Below are 25,517 nucleotides of genomic sequence, written 5' to 3'. Positions count from 1 at the left end.
GTCAAAAAAAAAAAATCTGTGCAAGTCAGGGACTCTGTAATACCAGTCAGGTTTTCTGGGAGCAGAAGGGAGGGTGTCAGGAGTCCAGCTAGATTCCAAGAAAACATCCACAACATCCAGGACAGGAGCAATGGCCAGGGGTCTGTGCTGTGGAAGATCTAAGAATTCTCAGTCTCTTTTTAGACGGAGGGTAGTCCTAACATTCCCATTGGAAATGCTCCCTTAAAGTATGAAGGGTTTTCCCCAAAGGAAAAGTCCTCGGGTGGGAGGCTGAAGGAATGGATTCCTCTGCATCAGAATCCTCATAAGCAGAGAGGGGTTGCATGTCTTCATATTCAGATGCATGAGAGTCAGACTCCTGTTCAGATAAAACTACTGGGGACAGATCTTTCTTTTGGAAAGGGTAGCTAGGCTTCCCCTGATCAGCATTATAAGGTCTGCCGCCATTTTAAGCATTTGAGACTGAGGCAAGGAAGCAGGTGTCTGAGATTGGGTCGTCGGTTTCTTGGGCGTGGTTCATACCCTGGGCCTTAGAAACTCGGTAGCTTTCAAAAGGACGGTAGATGCGAAAGTAGTAGTCTGTGTCGAGAATCAGTAGTGCAAAGTACTTCCTCGGAAGCCCTCAGCTGCTCTGGACTTGCAGGTTTCTTAGTCGAAGAAGAGTTTTGCAGCATACCGGATTCCAAAAGGGTCTCTATAGCGGCCTGCGAATCCACAGAAGTGGGCATCAGGGGCTGTGAAAGCACCTCGCTGAGGACTGGAGAACTGACTAGCTTAACGGAAGCATCATCGGTAGGTTTGGACCTGTGCAGTCTGTGTCCTTACTTTTTTTGGACGATCTGCTGTCGGATGGCTTACCAAAGCTGTACCAGAATTAGAGAACTGAGAGCAGAAATATCTAGTTACAATAAGGGCCTGACGACGTATAGTTCTGGTGTTGAACAAAGCACAAAAGCAACAGTGAGGGACACTGTGGTCTGGGCCTAAGCAAGTGACGCAGTAAGAATTAAAGTCTCGGTGTAGTATTTGCTTTCCACAGGTGAGAGAATTGTTAACTTTTTCTGACATCAGTTAGAGCAAGAAAAAAGGGTTCGCAATGGGGTACTTAGCTTTAGAAGACTTCAGCTTCAATTCGGAAGACGAAACTCAGGTAGTGGCTGACCGGCACTCATGTGAACTGCTTCTGGCTCCTCGGCAAGAAAGACTGATGTAATGGCGTTGGCTCCTTTACTTTATACTACTGACGACCTGACATCAGTCCTGAAGTGACAGCAAGAGACGCAGAAATACTAAACCTCTGGTATTTGGGCCGGACAAGGGCTACCTTGGCAGGGATACCCCAAATGTGATAACTGCAACAGTGAAACACGAAAAACATCTTATGAACCACAAATTCCTTAACCTGCTGGAATAATGCATTGCTCTCCAGTCCTTTCCTATCATAGGTTCATAGGTTCATAGGTTTATACTAGGCTATCTGCCCTAAGGCATTTATAAGCCTAGCCCAAATTATTGTGGCTTACGCCACCCCTTATATGAAAAAATACTGTGCCCATTAGTTTGTTGTGCCTCTGTCCAGCAGTGACACAGAGATGATTCCTGGGGTAAACCTACGATCTCCCATCCACAGGTCTAGATTTCTCTTGAACAGAGTCAGCGAGGTGCTCTGCCTCACATGGACCGGGATTTTATTCCACAGCATAGGGAGTCTCTGAGTGATAAATCTATCCCTCCAGCACGTCCTATTTATATCCGTGCTAAGGTTTAAGTCGCTTGCTCTAGTGGTTTTGGTGGATTTGGATTTTTTGAGATGGAGCATGTCCATTAATTCCGGGTTGGACATGGCCTTGTATGTCAGGCACATGTCACCTCTGAGCAGACGGTATGCGACTGAATAGAGCTGGAGTTTCTTCAATCTGGCAGCATATGACAGATTTTGGAGTCCCTTTATCCTTTTGGTGAGGAACTTTTGGGGTCTCTCCAATTGCTGCAGATGTCAGGTGAGATACATCCCGAATGGGGCATTGTACTCGATCATTGGTCTGATAAGTGAAGAGTACAGGGGAACAATGACCTCACTAGATCTGGATGTGAATCCCTTCATGATCAGGTGGGCAATGTAGAAGGTCTTTCTAACCACTTTAGCAATGTGAGTGTCAAAAGAAAGGCCACTGTCAACCTGGGTCCCCAGGTCCCTGATAACCTCTTCTGTGCTTAGTGGATTGCCACCTATATGGTAGCTTGGGGTTACCTTGTTTTTCCCGAAGGGTATGACTATACATTTTTGGCGTTTAACTTCAGGCCATGGCTCTGGCACCAGCTATCTGTTTCAGTGAGTCCCTTCTGAAGGATATCCGTGTCCGATGCACTTTCCACTATGGCCCAGTTTGCAGTCGTCTGCAAACTTTGTCAGCCAAAGTCCTCCCATGTTGGCCTGTACTTCTGAGAAGTAGATGCCAAACAATAGGGGCCAAGGACCGAGCCCTGTGGGACACCACTTGTGACTGGCTTGGAGTCTGACACAGCGCCAGCAACTCTAACCCTGTGGGTTCTGTCCTTAAGCCAGTTTGCAACCCATCTTGTGACATATGGGTTTACATTTAAGCTGGTAAGTTTTTCTACAATACCGAGTGGGGTATTGTGTCGAAAGCCTTTGCAAGGTCAAGGTAGGCTGTATGGACTGCCTTTCCTCATCAATGGCCTTGGTGACTGTTTCGAAGAAGTCGACCAAGTTCAAAAGGCATGATCTTCCCTTGACAAAGCCAAACTGGGTCGGGTCCAATGTCTGCAAGTCCCCTATATCTTTGTTTATAAGCTCCATTATGATCCTCTCCATAGCTTTGCAGACTAGACTTGTTAAGCTTATGGGGCGGTAATTACCAGGGTCCGTAGAGGCACCGCCTTTGTGGAGTGGGACCACAGTTGCCGTACGCCACTCCTTGGGCACGTATCCTGTGGTAAGGCTGAGATTAAACAACTGCCTTATGTGCGGGTTTAATTCCTCATTTAGCTCGTGTAGCACACAGCCGGGGACACCATCTGGTCCCATTGATGCTGTGTTTTTAGCTTTAGAGAGAGCAGCTTTCACCTGCGCATTTGAGATGTCCGGGAGGCTACACTCGGCTGGGATAGTTATCTCTCCTTTAGGGGGGGTGAAGTTTGCACTGAACCTGTCTGCCAGTATGTTGGCAATGTCTGTGGGTTCAGTGATTTTTGTATCATTTTGGACTAATTCTGAGCATATCTGGGAGTTTCCACCCAGGTTCCTAACATAGCTGAAAAGGCCTTATGATTGTCCTTTGAATCCATGGCAATTTTTCTCTCAAAATTGGCCTTAGTTGATTTTATGAGTGCTCGTACTTTTTTACTAATAATGATCAGGGGTGACTTCCCTTTTATGGATTTTGTTCTATCATGTAATAGCTTTCTCCTCTTATTGTAAAGTTTGTTAATGGCTGGGGTCCACCAGACTGGACGTTTGCCCTTTGTGGAAAGAGTCTTGGTTTTATTTGGGATTGCCTGATCCATGTAGTCCTGGAGGTGTTCATAGAAGGCATTTGTAAGGGCTTCCACAGCTTGGGTTGTGGTTTCCTCTGGCTCAGGGGCCTTGAAGGATACCACACCAGTCTTGAGTAGTGTGAAGTTTGCTTTAGAGAAGTTCTTCACTATGGTCTTTTGCTTGGGGTGGGGGCGGGATGTGGATTTCCAGTGAGATTAGTTTATGATCAGATCTCACCAATGAGGGATATACTTCCGGTGTGGAGCATTTTGTCCCCATGTTTGTGACAATGAGATCTAGTATATTTTCTCCTCTCGTGGGAACAGTGACTAGCTGTTCCATGGCATTTGAATTTATGAACTCCAGGAACCGTTGGGCTAGAAAGTTGGGGCTTGAGTAATGTTCCCAGTCTATATTCGGGTAGTTGAAGTCACCCAATATGATGGTGTTTGGAGATGCATTTATACCCTCCAGTGTCTTCAGGAAGGCTGTGTGGGGTTCCTGAGTTTGAGAGGGTGGCCTGTAGCATGCTACAATTTGTAGAGCAGTTTTGCCTATGGTTAGTTGCACCTGGATGGTTTCCGAAGCTTCGTGCGTTGCCACCAACCTGGAGGTGTGAGTATCCTTTATGAATATGGATACACCCCCTCCTTTTGTGGTGTGGTCCGGGTTTTGGGGCCGGAACGCATGATATGAGGTAAAACCTAATAGTGCCGGGGTGCTCTCAGGAGCCTTGAACCAGGTTTCAGTTACAGCACAGACATCGATGTTCTCACCAACATGTTGTAAAAATGTACTGTTTCAACATCTGATTAGTCTTGCCAACACAAAACTAGGTGCAGTAATCACAGCTGGCTGTATAGACCACATTCTTACTGTTGCAAGAAGCATATCGCTTATAACAATGCCCGATTAGTAGTAATGGGATGTATACAGATATTTGAGATTTTAATCAATGCACAAGCTTTGCACCTCTTGCAAGAATGTGCCTGTTCTCATGTGATTGGTGGTTTTGAGTTTTAAATATGTGCCTTCAGAGTTTGTATTTCATTGTGTTGGATCTGATGAAGGAATCATTTCCGAAAGCACTTAGCCTGTGTGCACTTCATTAAATTTTATGCTATGAGCTGTGGTAGCCCTACTGTTTTTTTTTTTTTTTTTTTTTTTTTTTTTTAGATTATGGGTCTACAGAAGGGCTTTTGGTCATCTTCATGTTGTTTTACTTGATTTTTATAGCCTTAACAAGAATGCAGTGACAAACTGGAAGATACAAAAGAGGACGGCAGGAATGCTGATGTTCAACTGGCGGAAGAGAAGTTCTGAGGAAAGTTATGTGCAGACGTCACACTTTTATGGCCCACACTCCCTAGGCCAATAGACATCCTACATACCTAACAGTGACTATAAGCTTTTGTATACTGGACGGATGTTTGTGTAGCACGAGAAGAAAATCAAAGAGTTTAAAATAATGCAACATGAGAAGAGGAGGACATCCTCCTTTTATCTTGAGAACTACTCTAGGAAGGGTCTTCCTCTCAGAAGGAGGTTAATATCTTCGGTGCAATTTTAGTCATTTTTCATATTTGAACGTGCACTTGTTTTCAAATAGCCTTAGAATCCACCAAATACTTCCTACTGTCAAAACTTGAGATGGAAAACTAATGTGACTTTGATTTAACAGTTCAGAAGATGACAGCATCACATTAACTGGGAAGGTAAACAGTTTAACAGAGCGACATATCAGACGTTCAAATTAAGGCATGCAGAAAAGAGAATTGGGGATGTTCTACTAGAATGAAGGGCTAACAATGTCCATCTTGGTGATTGCATGGTTGCTGACCACAAGGCCTGCATAATGTCTCAATGCTAGGGTCTACAAAAATGAAAGCTCAAAAAAAATAGTACAATATACACACAATATACAGAATATTGTCTGAGTAACAGCATTAGTTCACTAGAGAAACTTTACTTGCTTTTCCCTTTATTTACACTATACATGTATATCTTGCCTACAGATGTACTTGTAAAATTTTTCTTCTTGTCTTGAAAACAGCAACTACCAGAAAAGCCTTCGTGTCCACTGCGACCAGTTCCAGCAACAAATTTAAATAAAAATTACTTTGTATTACTGTAACACCAACAATATTTCGGCAGGACTATATACTGTGTATTACACTTGACTTGAAGCAAAAATTTATGTGGTTTTGGATGCACTTCTAATAACGAATTTAGTGTTCCTTTGTTCAGTCTTGTTAGATTTTTATTTTTGTTAAGTCAGGTTGTCACAGGGATATATCAGAACACATTTTCTAATAAATTGTGTTAATGCAATTAACTAAAAACAGTAGCCAAGATAATAGGATAAAATCCTACAACAATTTACTTACTAGTTTTCCATGACCCAGACAGAGGTACACTTTGATGATCGCCATAAAAAGAGAATACACTGGCCAGATAATCTGTTGCTGGAAGCAAACCTAAATGGAAACATGACCTGTGTAAGCTACAGTAATCATTTAAAATGTACATCTTCAATGTTGCTTTAAGAAAGTACAGTTGTGTACACTTACCATAAATGTAGATGTTCGAGTGCATTCACTGCTGCAGTTTTTGGATAATCCTGCTGGCAGGTTCCCCTCAGGTGGCCTGAATTCCAAAGTCTTGCGTCCTGTCAGTTGCTGTCACCCCTTCCCTGACGTCAGGTCATCAGGGGTATAAAAGATGCAGCCAACGCCATTTTCTTCAGTTTTTCTTGCCCCATATGCCCCCTAAAGGGTAGCTAAAATTATATATATTTATATATAAAACACATGCACCAATATAAACTTTACCTTCATCTACAAGCAAATACACCACATAGGTTATATAAATCAGAGAAGGAAAGATAAGTTCAAGCAGAAATAAGGGGGATGGTAGGTGGGTAACCTGGACTGCAACAGTGAATACACTCGAACATCTACATTTATAGTAAGTGTACACAACTGTACTAAGTTCTTCGTGTTTCACTGTTGCAGTCATTACATTTGGGTAGTGTCCCAAAGCTATGGTTGGGAGGCTGGAGTTAAACAGCATTAGGAGTGGCTATGAGGCCCTGCAGAACTGCAGTGGCAAAGCCCACACTGGATTTAGAGTAGAGTGGCAGATCATAATGCTTTGTAAAAGTGTGCACTGAACTCCAAGTAGCAGCTTCTAAAATGTCTTTGGTTGGTACTCCCTTGAGAAAGGCTGCTGAAGTGGCTGCAGCTCTCATTGAATGTGGCCTAATGCCCTTAAGCACTGGCTTGCCATGCTGTAAACAGCAGAAATGAATGCAGTGGCCTATCCACTTTTAAACAGTCTGCTTGGAGATAGCCTTTCCTTGTGATCCTGCAGCATATAGTTTCATAGTTTAGTACTAGGCTATCTTCCCTGGGGCATTTGTAAGCCTAGCCATAGTGACGTGGCTTTTGCCACCCCATGAAATGGTACAAATGCACATAATAGATTTAGAATACTGTGCCCCTGTCTAGTAGTGACACAGATGTGACCCCCTGGGGTAAACTTACGCTCTCCTATCCACTCATCAAGATTTCTCTTGAAGAGAGTTAGTGAGGGGCTCTGCCTAACATGAACTGGGATTTTGTTCCAGAGCATGGGAAGCCTCTGGGTTATGAATCTATCCCGCCAGCATGTCCTATTCATACTTGTGCCGAGTTTTAAGTCTTTAGCTCTCGTGGTTCTGATGGATTTGGATTTTTTGAGGTGGAGCATGTCCATCAGTTCCTGATTGGACATGGCATTGTACATCAGGCACAGATCACCTCTGAGCAGGCGGTATGCTACTGAATAGAGCTGGAGTTTCTTTAGTCTGGCAGAATTAAAAAGTGGCGTAAAAAGAACGCTGAACGCCCAAGAACCAGGTAGATGCTGCTGTAATAACCTCCGATTACTAGTAGTGAAACAGTTGTCAAGTAGCAAGCACGTACAGTAAAATATTCTTTTATTGTATCAGATGTAAAGGTTTAGCGCTTTCACCCACTGGAACGTAGGCTTCTTCAGAACAATTAATAGTTATGACAGCGTAGTTTAAATACTTAATTTGGAGCCAAAAATTTGAAAATCTTAAAGTTGTAACACTAACAAATGTACCTACAGTAAATATGACTATAATCAAAAAGAACTATAAATCTACTATATGAATACTAAATGAATAAGTAGATTTATAGTTCTTTTTGATTATAGTCATATTTACTGTATTGCCTAGGCCTCTTATCAGGAGGGGGATGGGAACCCCCGATCAAGGTAATCAAGTCTTTGGCCATTTTGAGCATCTGTTTTCTGGGCATGGAGGCCTGTCCACGTGGCTCTTGAGTTTGTTTCTTTGTCTTTGAAGGTGCTTTAGTCTTTGCCTTTGCAGCTGAAGTCTGTTTAATGTATAGATACTTAGGTCTGAATACACCCTCAGAAGCCTGTGCCTGCTCAGCGGCTCCAGATCTATCTGAAGGAATAGTGTACGAGGCTCCAATACCTTGAGTTTCCAGTGGCATAGCAGACTCCACGTGGGAGTCAGTAGCGGCCTGCGACTCTAAAGTAGCAGGCATCAGGGGCTGCAAAAGCACCTCAGAGAACCGGCGAACCAGCGACTGGCTTGGGAGAAGCTTCATCGGTTTTGGGCCTCTGTTGTCCATCTTATCTTTTTCTTTGCGTTTTTTGTGAACTCCAATTGTCAGATGGCTATCCGACAACATTTCTGGATAATTAAACCTGAGTCCAAAATAGTTTAATGCAAAGTCATACTGATGCTTAATAGTGCGTTCGTTAAATCTAGCACAAAACCGACCACCTGAAACGTTATGGTCAGGTCCTAGGCAAGGAATAGAGTAAGAATGAAAGTCCTTATGAGGTATTTGCTTTCCACAAGAAATACAATTATTAACTTTTTCTGACATCTGTCTGGAGCAAGAAAAAAGTTTCCCCTACGGGGTACTTAGCTTTAACGAAAACTTTGGATCTGAAATTCGAAAACGAAAATCTCATGAGTCAGCCGACCGGCACTTGCGAACTGCTTCTGCATTGGGCACCACGTGGCAAGAAAGACTGAAGAAAATGGCTGCTGCGTGTTTTATACCCCTGACAACCTGACGTCATGGAAGAGGAGACAGCAACCGATTTAGGACCCAAGACTTTGAAACTCAGGCTGACTGAGGGCAACCTGCCAGCAGGATTACCCAAATGCAATGACTGCAACAGTGAAACACGAACATCCAACATTTGACAGTACTGAATTTGATAGTTTAGTTAGGCTATAGAAGTGGGAAACCTTATTTCTCAAAGGTTTCTTGAAATAAAAAAAAAAAACCCTCAGCCTAAACTGTAGAATGGGATAACGTTTTCTCCTTTTTTGTGTTTGTCAAATGGAAAAAATATATAAAATACTGCGAACGTCTTTCCCCTAAATACTCTACAGATGAGAAAAATTGCAAGTTATTTTCAGATAAACCCATAGTTAAAACTCTTATTCTTCCTAATTGTTTTGATCTCTGTACCCAGACCCTACTTGCATGTAATGGTGTAATGGTATGAGTGATTCCAAGGTGTTTGCACTTTTAACAGATTACAGCTCTCCCAGTGATAGGTGAAACTGGTGTAACAAGCTGGCTACTTACTACACTGACTTATGTCAGCAAAGAAGAAAGGAGAAAGATGCTGCTTTTTATCTTTCTCTCGTCTTTCCAGAACATTTTCATCTTTCTAATACTAAACTATCTCCATGCCCTTAAACAGTCCCTCCTGCTCATTACTCATCTCATTCCATTTCCTCTTGTCTTTTCACAGAGCACATTCACCTCCACATACAACAAAGTCAATATTTTTTAAAAAATATGTACTAGTTAACTTGACAAAGGCTATCCACTTCTGCAAAGTGTCTTCTACTTGCAGTACCTATTTGTATTCCCTACGTATTGTTTTCTTGAACACAAACAACCATAATAATATTCTATACATTTATTTCAAATGTTTTTTTCTTTCCGTTGTGGAGATTTTCTCCCCTTGTATAATTACTTATCAGCTACTACAAAATGTAGTGTGCATCTTTGTGGAACATCTCTCTCCAACTCATTGTAGAATAATCTGATGTGGAGCTTTTCTCGCTGTGCTTTCTGAAAACAGGCCAAAGCTCAGTCAGACTTCCAAAGGACAACTGTAAATAAAAAAATAACTAGACTAAGAGAAGAAAAAAAATGGTGGGCAGAGGTGAAGCTTTCTAACGCCCAAGGCTTTTCTCCACTCTGGCACCTTGCCTCCCCAGTTCATTTGAAGTGCGCAGAAAAAGATCTGCAGTGTTACACTGGCTCTTCAAGCAAGAGACCAGCAACCTTTACTGCCTCAGCTCCTCACTTAGAGGAGAGCAAAAAACACTTCATGATCATGCCCCTTAACACACCGAGCCCAATGCAGTTTTCCCTTCACCTCACCCGTGCTTGCTATGCTTCTGCTGGTAGGGAAGACACGTGCAACTGTTCAACAAAAAACAGTTCATGATACAGCTCTGGTACAGGAGATGGTTACCAGTAATTTGACTGCTTCAGTTTTATGAAACTCCAGATAAACAAGTGGACTGGTGTCCCACAGCTGCATTTAATTGAGAGGACACTGTGTATCCTGCAATCTTGCCATAAAGTAGCCAAGACCCATACTAATACAGATGCATACATACCCTGAGAAAGAGCTGTTCCTGACAAGTGTGTCAAAAGGGAAAAAAGTATTGCTGTGTATTAAGTTCAGAGAAATCCTAAAGCACGGCTTAAAAGCCAAATAAAACTAATAGTACAAGTAGGTAAGCATTTTCACGTCTCAATGGACACTTCAGACGATAAAAACAAACACACTGCTTAAATACACAACTTGAAACAAAGCAACTGCCAAAGCAATTTGAATAGGTCACATGACTTCAGATGTGATTTTTTAAAGGTACAATCTCATTCAGACCATAATTCTTATCTGCTTGACGCAAAATAATCCATCTCAGTTCACATTTCTGTTTTGTTAGTAAGATCTCCCCGTTCTCATACTCTCTGAAATCAGCTGCAGCACTAAAAAAGTAAAAGTATGACCACAACCTTGACCAGATAAATGCTTAACTAGTGCATTATTCCCATCTAATTTACAAATGTCACAAAGATGTCCAAGTACACATCCACAAAGAGAATGGTTTGTCTTGCCCACATGAAAAAACTGTAGGTTTGGCATTTAACTAAGTACACTAGGTTCTTACTCATACAATCAACCTAAAAAAGTACAAACTTTCTTGGTAGTAGGGTAGTATAGCATCCCTAACCAAGGATTCCCCAACATCTTATCCTAACCCTGCCCAACAGCCACAAAACACCACATCCACTTTCAGTTTCGAACTTGTGCCCACATCCTATACAAAAATACGCAAACTATTCTCTACTTAAGCTGATGACCTTCCAAGTGAATACCTTGAATTAGCAGCCAATAGCATTGCCTACCGTGTCTCACTCCTTATAAATAGGACAATCCAGGAATCCCACATTCCCCCTCTGGAAAAAGTCAAACATTATCCCTCTACACAGAGAAGGAAACTCAACAAGCATTACTAACTTTATACCTACAACAATCTTATCCTCTTTCTCAAATACTTCAAAAGTGTATTCAAACAACTGCTAAAATCTCCTGTAGTAAAAAGTCCTATTCCCCACACAACATGGCTTCCATCCATTCCACAGTACTGACACTGCAATTCTAACCTATACAGATACTGTTAATAAAGCTAAAGATAATGGCCAAGTAAGTCTCCTACTTATTTCTAGGCTTGCCTATCACCTTCACAATTTGTCACAGCATTTACTTCAAATGCCCTCATTAGGTCTCTATCAGACCACCCTTCTATGGTTCAAGCACTACCTATCCAACAGGTATGAGTCAGCAAATTGTCACACCATCCTCTCTTCATACCTCTTAGTCACAACTGGTGTACCCCAAGGCTCTATATACAGTACCCTCCTCTACCATTCTCACAAACACCCTTCTCTAGTTTACACATCTAGTTTACACATCTGATAATGCAGCACATCTCAAAAACATTACTCAAGAAGCTTTCACAGCAACTGAAACATGGCTTTGTAACTCACATCTCATGCTTAATCCTAAAAAAGGTAAACTCACCCCCCCCCCCCAAAATTCCCTTCCCGTGAAAAAACAAAATTTAACGTCCTCTCTCTTCATAATACAACCACCAAAATCTCATATTAAATTCTTTGGGATAACAGTGAATAATTTAAATTCAACCTGCATGTACAAAAAAATGCATAAGAAAAACTTAAAAAACAAGATGCTTTACACAGCCAAAAACACTCACGAACACAACTAAAGCTCTACTTGCCACTACTCATGCCCTCCCCACACTTTTTTATGGTGTTCCATCCTTACTAACCTAACTTTCAGGCATCTCAAAAATCAAGCCTGTAAAATTATTGTTGTTAAATGTTTTGTGATAACTTTGGAACTTTTCTCCTCAGAGTTCTATTGAAAACTAGCTCCTATCTAGGTGAACGTTCTGGGCTAATTAAATGTCAATAAAAATTAATTTGGGACACCAGACAAGAAACATGTTTATCTCTGCAATCAGGGGATGTCGAGATGTAGGTGTAATACTCAAGTTGCTATATTCATTTGTCTAAGATGCAGACGTAGATGAGGAGGAAATAAAATGCTTACCGAACAGTGATTCAGCAAGTTGCACAAGACTCTGCCTCTCATTCTAACAGCAAAGCCCACAGGGAACTTGTCACTCAAACCTTTTCCCTTGGTCCAAAGGAAAATGACAGAAAAAAGCCTAGGAGATGAAAAAAATAAGGAGTAGCTTGGGCTTGAACAAGAGACCAATACTGCATGGTCAAGATGAGAAAAACAGCCAGCAATAATGTAAAATTTGGAAATAAAGGGAAGTCTGAAGCATCACTTCCAATAAATGCACTTTAGACATGAGAATTGTCTGGAAAAGACTGGACGGTTATTGACTATTACATTGGTGGGTGGCCTCTGAAGTACAATTCACACAGCGTTATTAACCTTTAGAAGGAAAATGAAGGGACAGAAGAAACAGCATAACAATTTTCTTGAAGTAAACCACTTCTAGAAAATGAAGGGACAGAAGAAACAGCATAACAATTTTCTTGAAGTAAACCACTTCTAAAGTAGCCCTGTACATTATGCAGACACATAAAATTTGAGGTGGGGGTTTCTATCAGTATTATCATTTTCTGTTTGGATTTTTGCAACTATTAGCTTATTTTTCAGCAAATCTCCACAGATGGAGACAATCTACTGGTACAGGCAACTAATCAGAAAATTACTGAACAATTTTCTTTGAAACAAGAAAATTAGTAGTCAATTCAGTGTGAAAAATAAATGAAGCTTGACACAGAAATTAATACTTCTGTAAGTAACTGCATCCTCTGCCACTTTGGCACTTAAACATTAAATATGATTGTAGACTATTTAGTTTACTCATTTAAAGGGGAGCCAGTGCACTTTTTCTTAAAGCTAAAGAAGAGAGTCAATGGAGAATATGCAAGCATTTATTTTCATATCAGGGAGGGAACTAGAGACGGGACAAGGGTACCCTGCATCAGTGCCAGAGGCCACAGGCTCTTGCATACACTCTCAGCATAGCTACAACTAACTTTAAAATAGATAACCTTAGTGATGTAGTTGTGTTCACTGCAATGGCTCCTAAATGGAGGAGTAACTTTCCTTCTGGTAAAGTGTATACAGTTGCATGGATCTGCTGGCAGATGAAAAGGGCTAGGGGGGTTGAATGCGCTCTGTGTGTGTTTTGTGTGTTTTTACTGAAGTGTAAAGTCTGGGAAAATGTAATATGGGTTCAAGCAGAGATGAGAAACATTAACTATAAACCAGAACTGCTTGCCAAGCATTATTGTGTATGCTGCAAACATTTATTCATAAGAACTACTCTGCAGAATCTGTGCAGGTTAACACTTTTTATCATAGTGGCTGCTCTATCAATTTCAATGTGGAATGCAAATGGCATTGCAGCTATAGACAAAATACTGAGTACTGAATTACATTAAGTGCAAGTTGTAGCATCAAAGCTGTTGAATAGAACGATAAAACCCTAGCTATGGCCCAAGTAACCCAGGACTGATTAGCAGCTCAGGTAACTGAGGCACAGACAGGAAGGGATCAGCGTGTCCATTTGGGGACATTTGTTAAAGACATTCCTTGATCCACATGAGGGCATGATCCACAGATGGGAGTAGCCTTTGGACAGTTAACAAATGAGGCTTGGGGCAGGAAAAAAAAGGGCAGGCCATAATACCCCCATCAGCAGCAGGAGCAGTCACTGCCCTATCTCAGATTCACACCAGCCCCAGCCCACTCAGAGGTCTTGGAGGAACAGGATGACCACTTGATAAATAGGACACTGTGACAGCTGGAATGAAGGAGTGAGGAGGGGAAGAAAAAATTGTAAGGTGCAAATAGTAATGTTACAGCAGATGCATTTAAGTAGAAATGAGGATATGACTTTGAAAAGAAAAAATGTTTCAGAGTTGAAATTCAAACTATCAGGGACAAAGGAAAAGTGGAGTAATACTGACAGAGGGTATCAATACTTACAGAAGGAAAAGAAAGATAGATTTGTAGTAATGATAGATAACTGGCAAAGGAGGAGGATTAAATCAGCAAGTATTACACTGCACCCAAATTACTACTGTGGAGGACTTTTGAGAAATAATTTGATTCAGCAGGGAATATTTATGGATTGGGCCTGGAATGTGATTGGCAATATTGGGGATGCATAACAGGGACCGAGAAGGGAGCAGATTTCTGAACAAATATTCTAGAATATTTGGAAAGAAAGACTCATATTTAAAAACAAGAACTCAATTTACAGAGTATTTTCCTAAGGTACACTAACTGGGCTAGATTGAAATTACTGTTTTACAAGAAGGGCATTTAATTGAAAGCTTTGAAAGACATCCAATAATTCCAGTTCAAGCAGCAAAAAAGACAAACATGCAAAGCAATGTAGTAAAAATGTGACACTAGCACTTTCCTATTAATCTGCTGAAGGAGTAATTTAAGGAGTGAGAAATGGAAATTCCAGAGTTATTGGGGAAACTGGAAATCACTTCAGAAGAGATGGTCTGAGTGGGATAAAATGAAACAAGAAAGAAAATATAGTAGAAAACACAGAAAGGTAAGTAAAGAATTACAAGTATTGCAGAAAAAAGGGGAATCTGGCAGAAGAAAAGGAGCAACTGCTGAGTGGTAAAGGGAAAATTAAGGAGCATCAATTAACATGCAGAAGTTTAGAAAGGTTGCTTTTAAGCAAGTATTTCTGATAACTCCAGAGCACAATGACAAAGAAAGCAGAAAGTTTTGCTGCCAAGCTTAAGGAGTCTAGGACATGAAAAATATCTCTACAGGATCTCTGGTTAGAAATATTTTGGAAATTCTATAAAAAATGTACAAAGCAGTGGAATGGGGAAACCAAGAAAAGGAACAAATGGAAATATTTCTGAAAAAATGTAGCTGTAAATTTTGACCCTTATCTTCCTCAGATAGTAGGGGATAATAAAAATGGTGATGCATCAACAGAAAAGTCTCCAGAAATGTAACACATTCTTGTAGATATCTGGAGTTTAGGAGGGAACAAAGTGATAAAAACCTACCTCTTTAAACAATGTTTTAAAAAGGGAGTCAGTACCAGCATCTCAGAAGAAATCTGATGGCTACATTATGCAAAGTTGGAAAAGAATCCTCAGACTCAGATTCATACACTAATTTCAGTTTCAAACCATGATTATGAATGTGCATGTCTGCACTATGTAAAAGAAAGTCAAGAATATTGCCAAAATCAATATATCTGAATCAATTGGATTTATGAAGGGGAGGCAAATATTTCATAATATTAACAGAATCAGGATCTAGAAGGCAGTAGGGTAAAAGAAGATACCACCATTTTTGTTGGGTCTTAATGCATACAAAGCACTAGTCAACCAGAGCAGTACAATGGCAGCATTTCACACCTCTCAACCTCTTGGTGCAAGAAATCTGGGTAAAGCCTAAAATAGAGGAACAAATGCTCAAAAATTGGGAGAGGTTTTAAATCTTGCTTTAATAAATGTAAAAAATTGCTACAAGTTTTGTATTAGCATGTATTTCCAGAATGGTATAAAGCCTGACACTCAAGTGTGCATCATTTAGTGACTTAGGGCAGCACAGTAGATCATGTTGTAGCCTCACAGCAAGAGATCCCCCAGTTTGATTCTTGGCTGGGGTACCTTCTGTGTGGAATATGCATGTCCTCTGTGTTCGTGAGAGTTTCCTCCAGTTGTTACGGTTTCCACTCGCATTCCAAACCTGCACTAGGTGGACTGGACACACTAAATTGGCCATCTGTGTGATTGTGCATGCGAGTGTGTGGTGTGGAATAACTACAGTGGCAGGGCTAGCCACCAGGCAGTGTAAACCTTGGCTGTAGATGATTGCCACTGTTGAAGTGGCACCCCAAACCCACGTACAAAAATGAGAAAAAAGGGTTGTAGATGGATGGATTTATGGACTTCAATCCTCCAATGATTTCCAAAAAACAAATTTTATGAGGAACAGACCAAAAATGAGGCAAGAAACAGGACATGCTGCAAAAATCTGGACAGTTGACAGTATGCAACATTTGCATTGTTTGAGAGTAGGGTTAACAAGTAGGATATATTAAGGCTCAGGGGCAAGACTTAAGGAGAGTTTTACTAACAAGCTGTGTTTGAGCAGAGGAATTGGGTAGGCAAGTTCATTTTCCATTTTGTTACTTGCTTTATATTTAAAACGATTGAACAATATAAGGGACTCTCAAAAATGGTACGGAAAGCAACAAAAGTGAAGTTTAAAATGCATTTCACATTTTGTACTTTAGAAATCCAGAAAAAGGTATTTTGGTGTCACGAGAGTTGTCTTTTCAGCATATAAAATTAGAGAGATAAAAGAAAGCCTACAGCATTAACTTAAGTACCCACACATGAAATGGTTCAGCAATACCCATATTTATAGGGACATGGCAAAAAGGTACTTAGTTGTATGACTTAAAGGATTATATATTATGGATGGTAAAGATATTTAGGAACACACTAATGAAAATATAAAAACTGAAAAGGTGGAAGATATTGATCATGGATAAGGATGCTAAGATATAAGCAGTGAAAATGTTGTAGCCCAGTTAGTTTCATATACAGGTCAGGTATATATTTTTTTATCAACCAGAGATGACAACATGGATGCTAAATAGTTGAAGGAATTTATTTTGGAGGGGTAGAGGGTAAGAGTGAAGTGGGAATATGCTGATTTCTCCCATAGAATAAGATAGTTTCAGATTACCTGACCTGAAGGGATACTTTGCAGCTATACAGTGAAGGCTCATACAAAACTCAAGCAGACTGTTATAAAACAACGTGGAAAAGAATTAAGATGAAATGGGGAGGTGAAAGTTCAAAAAAAAAGAGGAGAAAGTAAGATTTTGGATGTAGGCCGTTAAGCAGAACCACCACCACAATACAGAATTATATTTTTAAGGTAGATTTTTTGAGTACTTTCTGTTAAATCAACACAGAAATGGAAACATTTCACCAATGTGGATGACTTCAAGTAAGGGTATAAAAATAAAGAGGGGAGGAATTTACCGAGAGAAATTAGCAAAAGAGCCAAGGTATTGGAAGCAGATAAGGAATGAAAGGCGACAAAGTGAGAGGAGGCAAAGCAGAAGTTTGTACTGCAGATTAGAGACCGTAATCAATAGCTGGGATTGATGACGACAAGCCGAAAGAAAGGGATAGGGCAAGTGCTATGTGAAACACCAGTTCTGTTAAGTTTTTATTTGAAACAAGAGGAGAAGCTGCCGTTTAAAAATTAATTACAGCATATAAAACACTGTATGACAACTGCAAGAATCAATCAGAAGAGGTTACAAAAGACTGGGAAGAGATTGGAAAGGTATTTATTCTGAATGTGTTAACCAGAGTAGAACACAGATCACACAACCTATTTCAGTGTCAGTCCAAGGGATGAACACAATAGATACAAGTGGGGAATGCAATTTACGTAATGTTGGAGCAAATGCATATTGTTGAAAACATGTACCCTGCATGAATCTAATAGTGGATTTTTTAAAAATACATAGGTACCTATACAACAGAAGACAATCATGACTTCAAAGGAATCCTAAAAATCACTGCCAGAGTTACATAAGCAATACTCATATCTATACTAAACAGCAAAGATGCCAGTAGCATATTCTGTAATGCTACTGAGCTACAGACAGGTGAACCCAAACACATGCCTATGCAATTATCACCCTGACAGAGAGGAAATGTTCATTGACCTACAAGATTTTTTCTTCTGCTACTACAAACTCAATGAATCATCTAAATCACTGGAGCTTCCACAGTAAACTGTCCTTCAGAAATTAAGCAAAATCCTGTACACAATGTTGAATATTTCCTTTGCAAATTTAGTAACCTGTACACCATACAAGCAACCTGTATGTAATGCACAATTTCCTTCGCTACTTTCAAGACCAATTTTATCTCAGGGTAAAAACTGTCGCCTGTTACCAGTAAAAAAAAACTTTACAGCTTACTTAAAAGGAAGTTTGGATGTGCTACCTTTGCATCTGCTGAAAGTGATAAAGAATGTTTAATGTTCATGCTAATTTTTCTCTGCATGTAAACCAGCGTAATTATCTTATCAGAATGCATGTTATGAAATTTCAGAGATAGACATTTCAACCAGTCTCCTTCTGTAAAAGGAAATATAAATGGCTGTACCAGTTTACTGTTGAACCTGTGTGGCTATCATTCTTTCCAGGTCCCAACCCCCAGTAATTGCTGCCAAGTTAGCAAGTCACCAAAATAAAGCAGTTGGGGCACAATGGTTTTCTTTCTCATTGGTGTTAAATACCTATACATTATTTCCTAGTAAAGGTGTATATTTACTCACCCATCCAATAATGATCGCCAGAGGGCACACAGTGACAAAGGCAGCATGTAAAGGAATAAAATCTTTAATGCATATTAACGCAAGTGCATTTGTCCTGCTACAATGGAGGACTTATTCAAAAGTGAATACAATCCAAAACATCCAACACTTATTAAATACCCTCCTCCTTAAAAAAGGTGCCAAAAATAGTTCAAAGTGAATCATTCATAGAAAAAGATTTTAAAAGGGACAGATGTCCACAATCCAGGTACACATAATCAGTTCACTTAATGTATTCTAAAAAAGAATAACTCGATGTTAATACACTCCATAAATCAAATAAATGTTTAAAAAAAATTATATATATATTTATTTCCAGTTTGATAACTGGGGATGTCCACTGGACCCGAAAGCACGTTTTCAGTGGAGGCCCGAGGAGAAAAACTTCGAATTTACAAACACATTGCACACTAAAGAATATACAAACAAGAAAAAATAAAAGTTTTTTTTAAAAAGATTAAAATTTGTAGCACAGAAAAAAAAACTACACAGTTTCATTTTATGTTTGAGGTGAAAGATACATTTTATGGCAATGGTAAAAGATACAGTTGCAAGAAGAGGGATATAAGCAGTGGGGAAGTGAAAAATATAAAAGTATTTACTTAGAGTTTATACAGGGGAAGAAGATAGAGAGTAGAGGATGGGGGCTGAAAAAAAATATATATATATATTATTTATATATATATATATATATATATATATATATATATATATATATATATATATACACACACACACACAGATACGCACATTTTATTATATATATATATATATATATATATATATATATATATATATATATATATATATATATATATACACACACACACACACACTACCACTTGGAGGCTTTTTTAAAAAAGCTTTAATAGAGACATGATTGTTCAAGCCCTGGGGTAGTACTGGCATTTAATCTGAGCTGTCAACATGCCTTCGTACAACAAAGACAGTTTTCCCAATTGCCCCCCTAGGGTCAACAAACACCTGCTCTAAAATATCAAATAAAAACCTGGTACATGTAGGTTGTGTAGGAAGATGTTTAAACTGCTTTTATACTATGTGTATGTTCGTAAATATTCTTACCCAAAAGATCTGTCTTACTGACATAAAAACATGAACAGTCCTTAAACAGAGCGAGGCAAACTATCCCCCTATTACAATTACCCTTCTTAAAATATATTTACTTTGAATATTGTTACCCAAAACAATGGATTTTCTTTCAAAAACGTACTTGCAATGCGTACATCTACCACACTTTTTGGTTCCAGTGTCTGTTTTAGGTCCCCTACCCCCTACTATTCCTTTCAAATGTTTGAGATTTTTTTCCTGCCTTAAAATTAGGAGTCTCTCCTAATTTTTTATTCATAACCACATCCTTAACCATATGGGAGGCATAATTATATTCTACCAACACTCTCCTAAAACTTGGGTTTTCCTTCTCATTGGTGTTAAATACCTATACATAATTTCCTAGTAAAAGTGTATATTTACTCCCCCATCCAATAACGATCTCCAGAGAAACTTCAGCTACCAAACTTTCAGGGTAACCTCTGTCTAGAAATAAATTTTACTTCTTCCAAAAATCATCCATCAGAGAATTCATCCTCGCCACTCTAACCACCTGAACTTTCACTATACTTTTTCTCTGTTTAAACAGATGTGCACTTGAACATGGCAAGAGTTACTAAATGTGGGTTTCCTGAAAATCTTACATTTCAAGTTCCTCTCTATGATGTCCACTGTTATGTCCAAATAATCAAGTCCCATATTGTTGCAAATATAAGTAAACCATAAAAAGTTTGTAGTAGTGTTCAAATATTTAATAAATGTTGCAACATTTTCTGGTCCTTCCCATATGACAAAAATGTTACCTGGAAACCTCCTATAGAGTTAAATTGGAATTTAGAAAATATATTAAAGTACCTATGATGTATCCCACTGTAGAAGGACAAAGTGAGCATATACAGGGGGGCACACGCTGCCCCCACAGCAGCTCGCTTATTTTGTTTAAAAATTTCTACTAAGGTCAACAAAAAGATTCAAATATTTTCCTTCTAAAGGTTTTGTATGGTTTAGAGCATCCTAGAAAAAGTCCAACCCTTCTTCAGTCGGTATACAAAAAAAAAGGTCATCAACAGTTTAACAGATTTTCCCAGTACATAATATTCAGGGGTAAGACTCCTTAAAAAATCCCAAGTGTCTTTCACTAAATGTAAAAATTTCCCCATGGTATGTTTTAAAGAGCAGTCGAGGAAGGCAGCTATTGGGTGTGTCTTTGAACCTTCACTCGCTACATTTTCTCTATATGGGGGGTTGTTAGTGTTCTTGTGAATCTTCAGGATACCAAAAAAAAAAGATGGGATCCTAGGTTTCTCAATTTTCAAAGATTCACATGTCTTGGGGTAATCCTGTTTTGTAACACAAGGTCCTCCAAAAAGGTCAATTTTTCTATATGAAATATTAATCTCATTAATAGAAACTGGAACATAGGTCTTTGTGTCCCGACAGATGAGATCAGACAGGAGGCCCCGTGGATATGATGTTTGCAGATGACATTGTGATCTGTAGTGAGAGTAGGAATCAGGTTGAGGAGACTCTGGAGAGGTGGAGATATGCTCTAGAGAGCAGAAGAATGAAGATCAGCAGGGGTAAGACAGAATATATGTGTGTAAATGAGAGGGAGGGTAGAGGAATGGTGAGGATGCAGGGAGTAGAGTTGGTAAAGGTAGATGAGTTTAAGTACTTGGGATCAACAGTTCAGAGTCATGGTGAATGTGGAAGAGAGGTGAAGAAGAGAGTACAGGCAGGGTGGAATGGTGGAGAAGAGTGTCAGGAGTGATTTGTGACAGACGGGTACCAGTAAGAGTGAAAGGGAAGGTCTACAAGAGGGTAGTGAGACCAGCTATGTTATATGGGTTGGAGACAGTGGCATTGACAAAAAGGCAGGAGTCAGAGCTGGATGTGGCAGAGTTAAAGATGTTAAGATTTGCACTTGGTGTGACTAGGATGGATAGGATTAGGAATCAGTATATTAGAGGGTCAGCTCATGTTGGACAGTTTGGAGACAAAGCAAGAGAGACGAGATTGCATTGGTTTGTACATGTGCTGAGGAGGGATGATGGGTATATTGGGGAAAAAGATGCTAAGGATGGAGCTGCCAGGTAAGAGGAAAAGCGGAAGGCCTAAGATAAGGTTTATGGACGTGGTGAGAGAGGACATGCAGGCGGTTGGTGTGACAGAGCAAGATGCAGAGGATAGGAAGAAATGGAAAGAGATGATCCACTGTGGCGACCCCTAATGGGAAAAGCCGAAATATGATGAGCATCTGCAGCATTTTACATGACTAATCAATGGCATCCATCAGAATCCCCCCCCCCCCTTTATCCGGCTTCATAATTCGTAACTCTCACGTGCAATCTCATCCAAAACTTGTGATTGTAATGGAAGGAAGTTTGTGAATGGATAAAGTAGTCAAAAACTTGACTCAAGTTATAAATAAATGGATTGAACATTTAAACAAGATAGACATTTTTCATAAGGAGACTGTGTGTAATGAACATCAAGACCGTAACGAAAGTACAGTTTTGTACCTACCATAAATGTAGATGTTCGAAGATCCACATTGCTGCAGTCCTAACACTTGGGTAGTCCGCTGTCCCAGTTGGCCCGAATACCAAAGTATAAGGCTGACGTCGGTCAAGGCGCATTTGTCTGACATCAGGACGTCAGGGTACAAATGCGCATGACCGACGTCATATCCTCAGTCTTTTCTTGCCCCAGATGTCAGAAGACCCTAAAAAGATAAGGCCAAAACCAAAAAACACCAAACACTCCTGTACCTAATATATGTACAATATATACAAATTCACCAAAATAGAACCCCACCCACACAACCACCCCTAAACACAGAGGGGAAGGAGGGAGGGTAAATTGGACTGCAGCAATGTGGATCTTCGAACATCTACATTTATGGTAGGTACAAAACTGTACTATGTTCTTCATCTCACATTGCTGCAGTCCTAACACTTGGGTAGAATCCCAAAGCAGAGGTAAGGGAGGATGGCTAAACTATAATGAAGCAGGAGCTGCCAAAATGCCCTGCAACACAGCAGTGGCAAAACCAGCCCTGGATTTAGAATAGAGAGGAAGGTGGTAATGCTTGGAGAAAGTATGCACTGAACTCCAAGTAGCTGCCTCCAAAATATCCTTAGTTGCCACCCCCCTTAGAAATGCTGTTGAAGTGGCAGTAGCCCTAGTGGAATGAGGCCTAATCCCAGCTGGAATCTCCTTGCCATGATGGGAATAACAGAATGCAATGCAAAACCCAATCCACTTAGATATAGTTTGTTTTGACACAAGCTTGCCCTGAGAACTCAAAGCAAAAGAAACAAACAACTGCTGAGACTGCCTAAAATCCCTAGTCCTGCTTAAATAACGCAACTGCCTGTGTACATCTAAAGTGTGCAAAATCTTTTCCCCCCTATTTTGGGGATCTGCATAAAAAGTAGGCAAATGAATAGTTTGGTTTAAAGCCACACTAGAAACCACCTTAGGCATAAAGGAAGGATTAGTACGTAATGATACCCTATCCTTATGGAAAATCAAAAAAGGCTCAACCGCCATAAGGGCCTGCAATTCAGAAACCCTTCTTGCAGAAGTAATGGCCAACAAAAAAGCAGTCTTCCATGACAAGTATTTCAATTCGGCAGTAGCTGAGGCTCAAAAGGTTGTAGAGTAAGTTTCTCCAACACAAAATTGAGGTCCCAAGCAGGAGTAGGAGCTCTACGTGGGGGTCTTATATTCTTTGCCCCTCTAAGAAATTGCTTGAACAAAGGATGAGAAAACAATGGTGGGTCACAATCATAGTGAGCTGAAATTGCTGCAGCATGAATCTTAATGGAAGAGAAAGACAAACCTTTGTCCAATAACTCAGTAAGATATTGAAGAGCCACACTCAAATTAGGCTCAGAAACATCCAAATCCTTTGCTGCACTCTAAAATAAAAATCTCTTCCATTTTTCTGCATACACTTTACGTGTACTAGGTCTTCTGGCTTCCATAATCACATTCAAAACTTGTTGAGGAAGTTGAGACCTGCTGTGGTTCAAAACAGAATATGCCAGGCTGTTAGATGAAGAGAGTGAAGCTTGACATTGAGTAGATGACCGTCCCTCTGAGACAAAAGGTGTGGAATTAAAGGTAAAGGCCATGGAGGCTTCCTTACCAGATTCCTCAGTAATGGGTACCAGTGTTGCAGAGGCCAATCTGGAGCTATCAAAATCATCCTTGGCTTGTCTTGTCTGACCTTTAGGAGTACCTTTGGGAGGAGAGGCAGAGGTGGAAAGGCATACACATGAAGATTTTCCCAACTGAACGAAAGAGCATCCACTTTCCAAGCTGTGTGATGAAACCTTTTCGTGCAAAACTTTGGCAGCTGGTGGTTTAGTGGAGAAGCGAACAGATCTATGTCTGGAGTTCCCCATGACACTGTCAATTTTGAAATACATGAAGATCCAGTTTCCACTCGTGGGGATCCATGATTTGCCTGCTTAACACATCTGCTAAGGAGTTCTGTGCTCCTGGCAGAAACCTTGCCTGAAGATTTAGCTGCAAGCTGAGCGCAGTCTCCCACAAAATCATTGCTTGCCTGCATAGAGGATAAGAATGTGTTCCCCTTGCTTGTTGATGTACCACATGACAGTTGTGTTGTCTGTTAGAATCAACACCTGCCCTGGAAGAAGTAACTCCTTGAAAGCCAGTAATGCAAACTGGACTGCTAACATCTCCTTCATGTTGATATGTAGATGCTGTAGTCTGGCAGGCCACTTGTCTTGTATCCACTTTCCATTCAGATGAGCTCCCCAAGCTATGTCTGAGGCATCTGTCGTTAGAATCTGACTCGCCTCTGGCCGGGTCACAGAGAGTCCCTTGTTTAGGTGACATTCCTGAGCCCACCACAAAAATTCCTTTTGAATGCAAGGTATTATTGGAATGACAGTGTCCAAATCCTGGCAGTGCTGTGTCCATACATTTTTAGATACCATTGCAGCTTCCTCATATGCAGTTTGGCATTGGGAAGCACCAGAATACAAGATGCCATGAACCCTAAGGCTTGAAGGACTGTCCTTGCAGTCAGCCCGGACTGAAGAGATAGTTGATGGAAGTAAAGGGAAAGATTCTTTTGTTTGTCCGGGGTTAAAATGGCCATCTGGGCTGCTGTATTCAGTCTCACACCCAGAAAGCACATGTCTTGAGAGGGTACTAGACTGGACTTTATTTCGTTCACAGAATACCCCAGGCATCTTAGCACTGCTATCACATATTCCAGATGCTGAAGAAGCTCGTCCTTTTGAGCCAGAATCAGACAGTCGTCCAAGTAAGGATAGATTTGTATTCCTTTTAGCCTGAAGAAAGCTACGACTGGAGCCAGAACTTTTGTGAATACTCTGGGCGCAGTAGATAAGCCAAAGGGCAATGCAGAGAACTGATAATGGGAATTTCCAGCTCGGAAACGCAGATACTTCCTGCAACTGAGTCTGATAGGCACATGAAGGTAAGCCTCCTTGAGATCTAAAGTTACCATCCAGTGATCTTTGCCCAGCAGAGGTAAAAGCTGTTGTAACGTCAACATTTTGAATTTGGGAATGTCCAGATAAGTGTTGAGGATAGACAAATCCAAAATTGGTCTCCACGTGTTCCCCTTTTTTGGTACTAGGAACAGGCGAGAATAAAATCCTAGGCCCCTTTCTGGCACAGGAACCGGCTGAATGGCCCCTATCTGGAGTAACAGAGAAATTTGCTTGTGAGCCTCTTTTCTTTGTATAGGAGGAATGTCTGGCATGCCTTTGAAAGGAGGCAAGGTATGGAAATAAAACCTGTAACCGTGGTGAACGATATCCAATACCCATCTGTCTTGGGTAATAACACTCCAATTTTCTTTGAAAAGTGCCAGCCTTCCTCC

General features: G+C 40.3%; 1 protein-coding gene across 1 annotated transcript in view; it reads right to left on the bottom strand.

The window, feature by feature from the left end:
* FN1 (fibronectin 1) overlaps positions 1–25,517 on the bottom strand; it is a gene marked incomplete in the record, with an annotated part of 4,425,379 nt that overhangs the window by 1,651,048 nt on the left and 2,748,814 nt on the right. Inside the window, 1 exon segment of the mRNA XM_044060668.1 lies at positions 5,887–5,976. Within this exon segment, the coding sequence (XP_043916603.1) occupies positions 5,887–5,976 (90 nt within the window).

The sequence above is a fragment of the Protopterus annectens genome, chromosome 2.part0, assembly GCF_019279795.1.
Source record: "Protopterus annectens isolate FY-2018-M chromosome 2.part0, PAN1.0, whole genome shotgun sequence".
Lineage (NCBI taxonomy): Eukaryota > Metazoa > Chordata > Ceratodontiformes > Protopteridae > Protopterus > Protopterus annectens.
The sequence above is the reverse complement of the archived record's forward strand: the minus strand, read 5'-3'. Positions and strand labels throughout refer to the sequence as shown.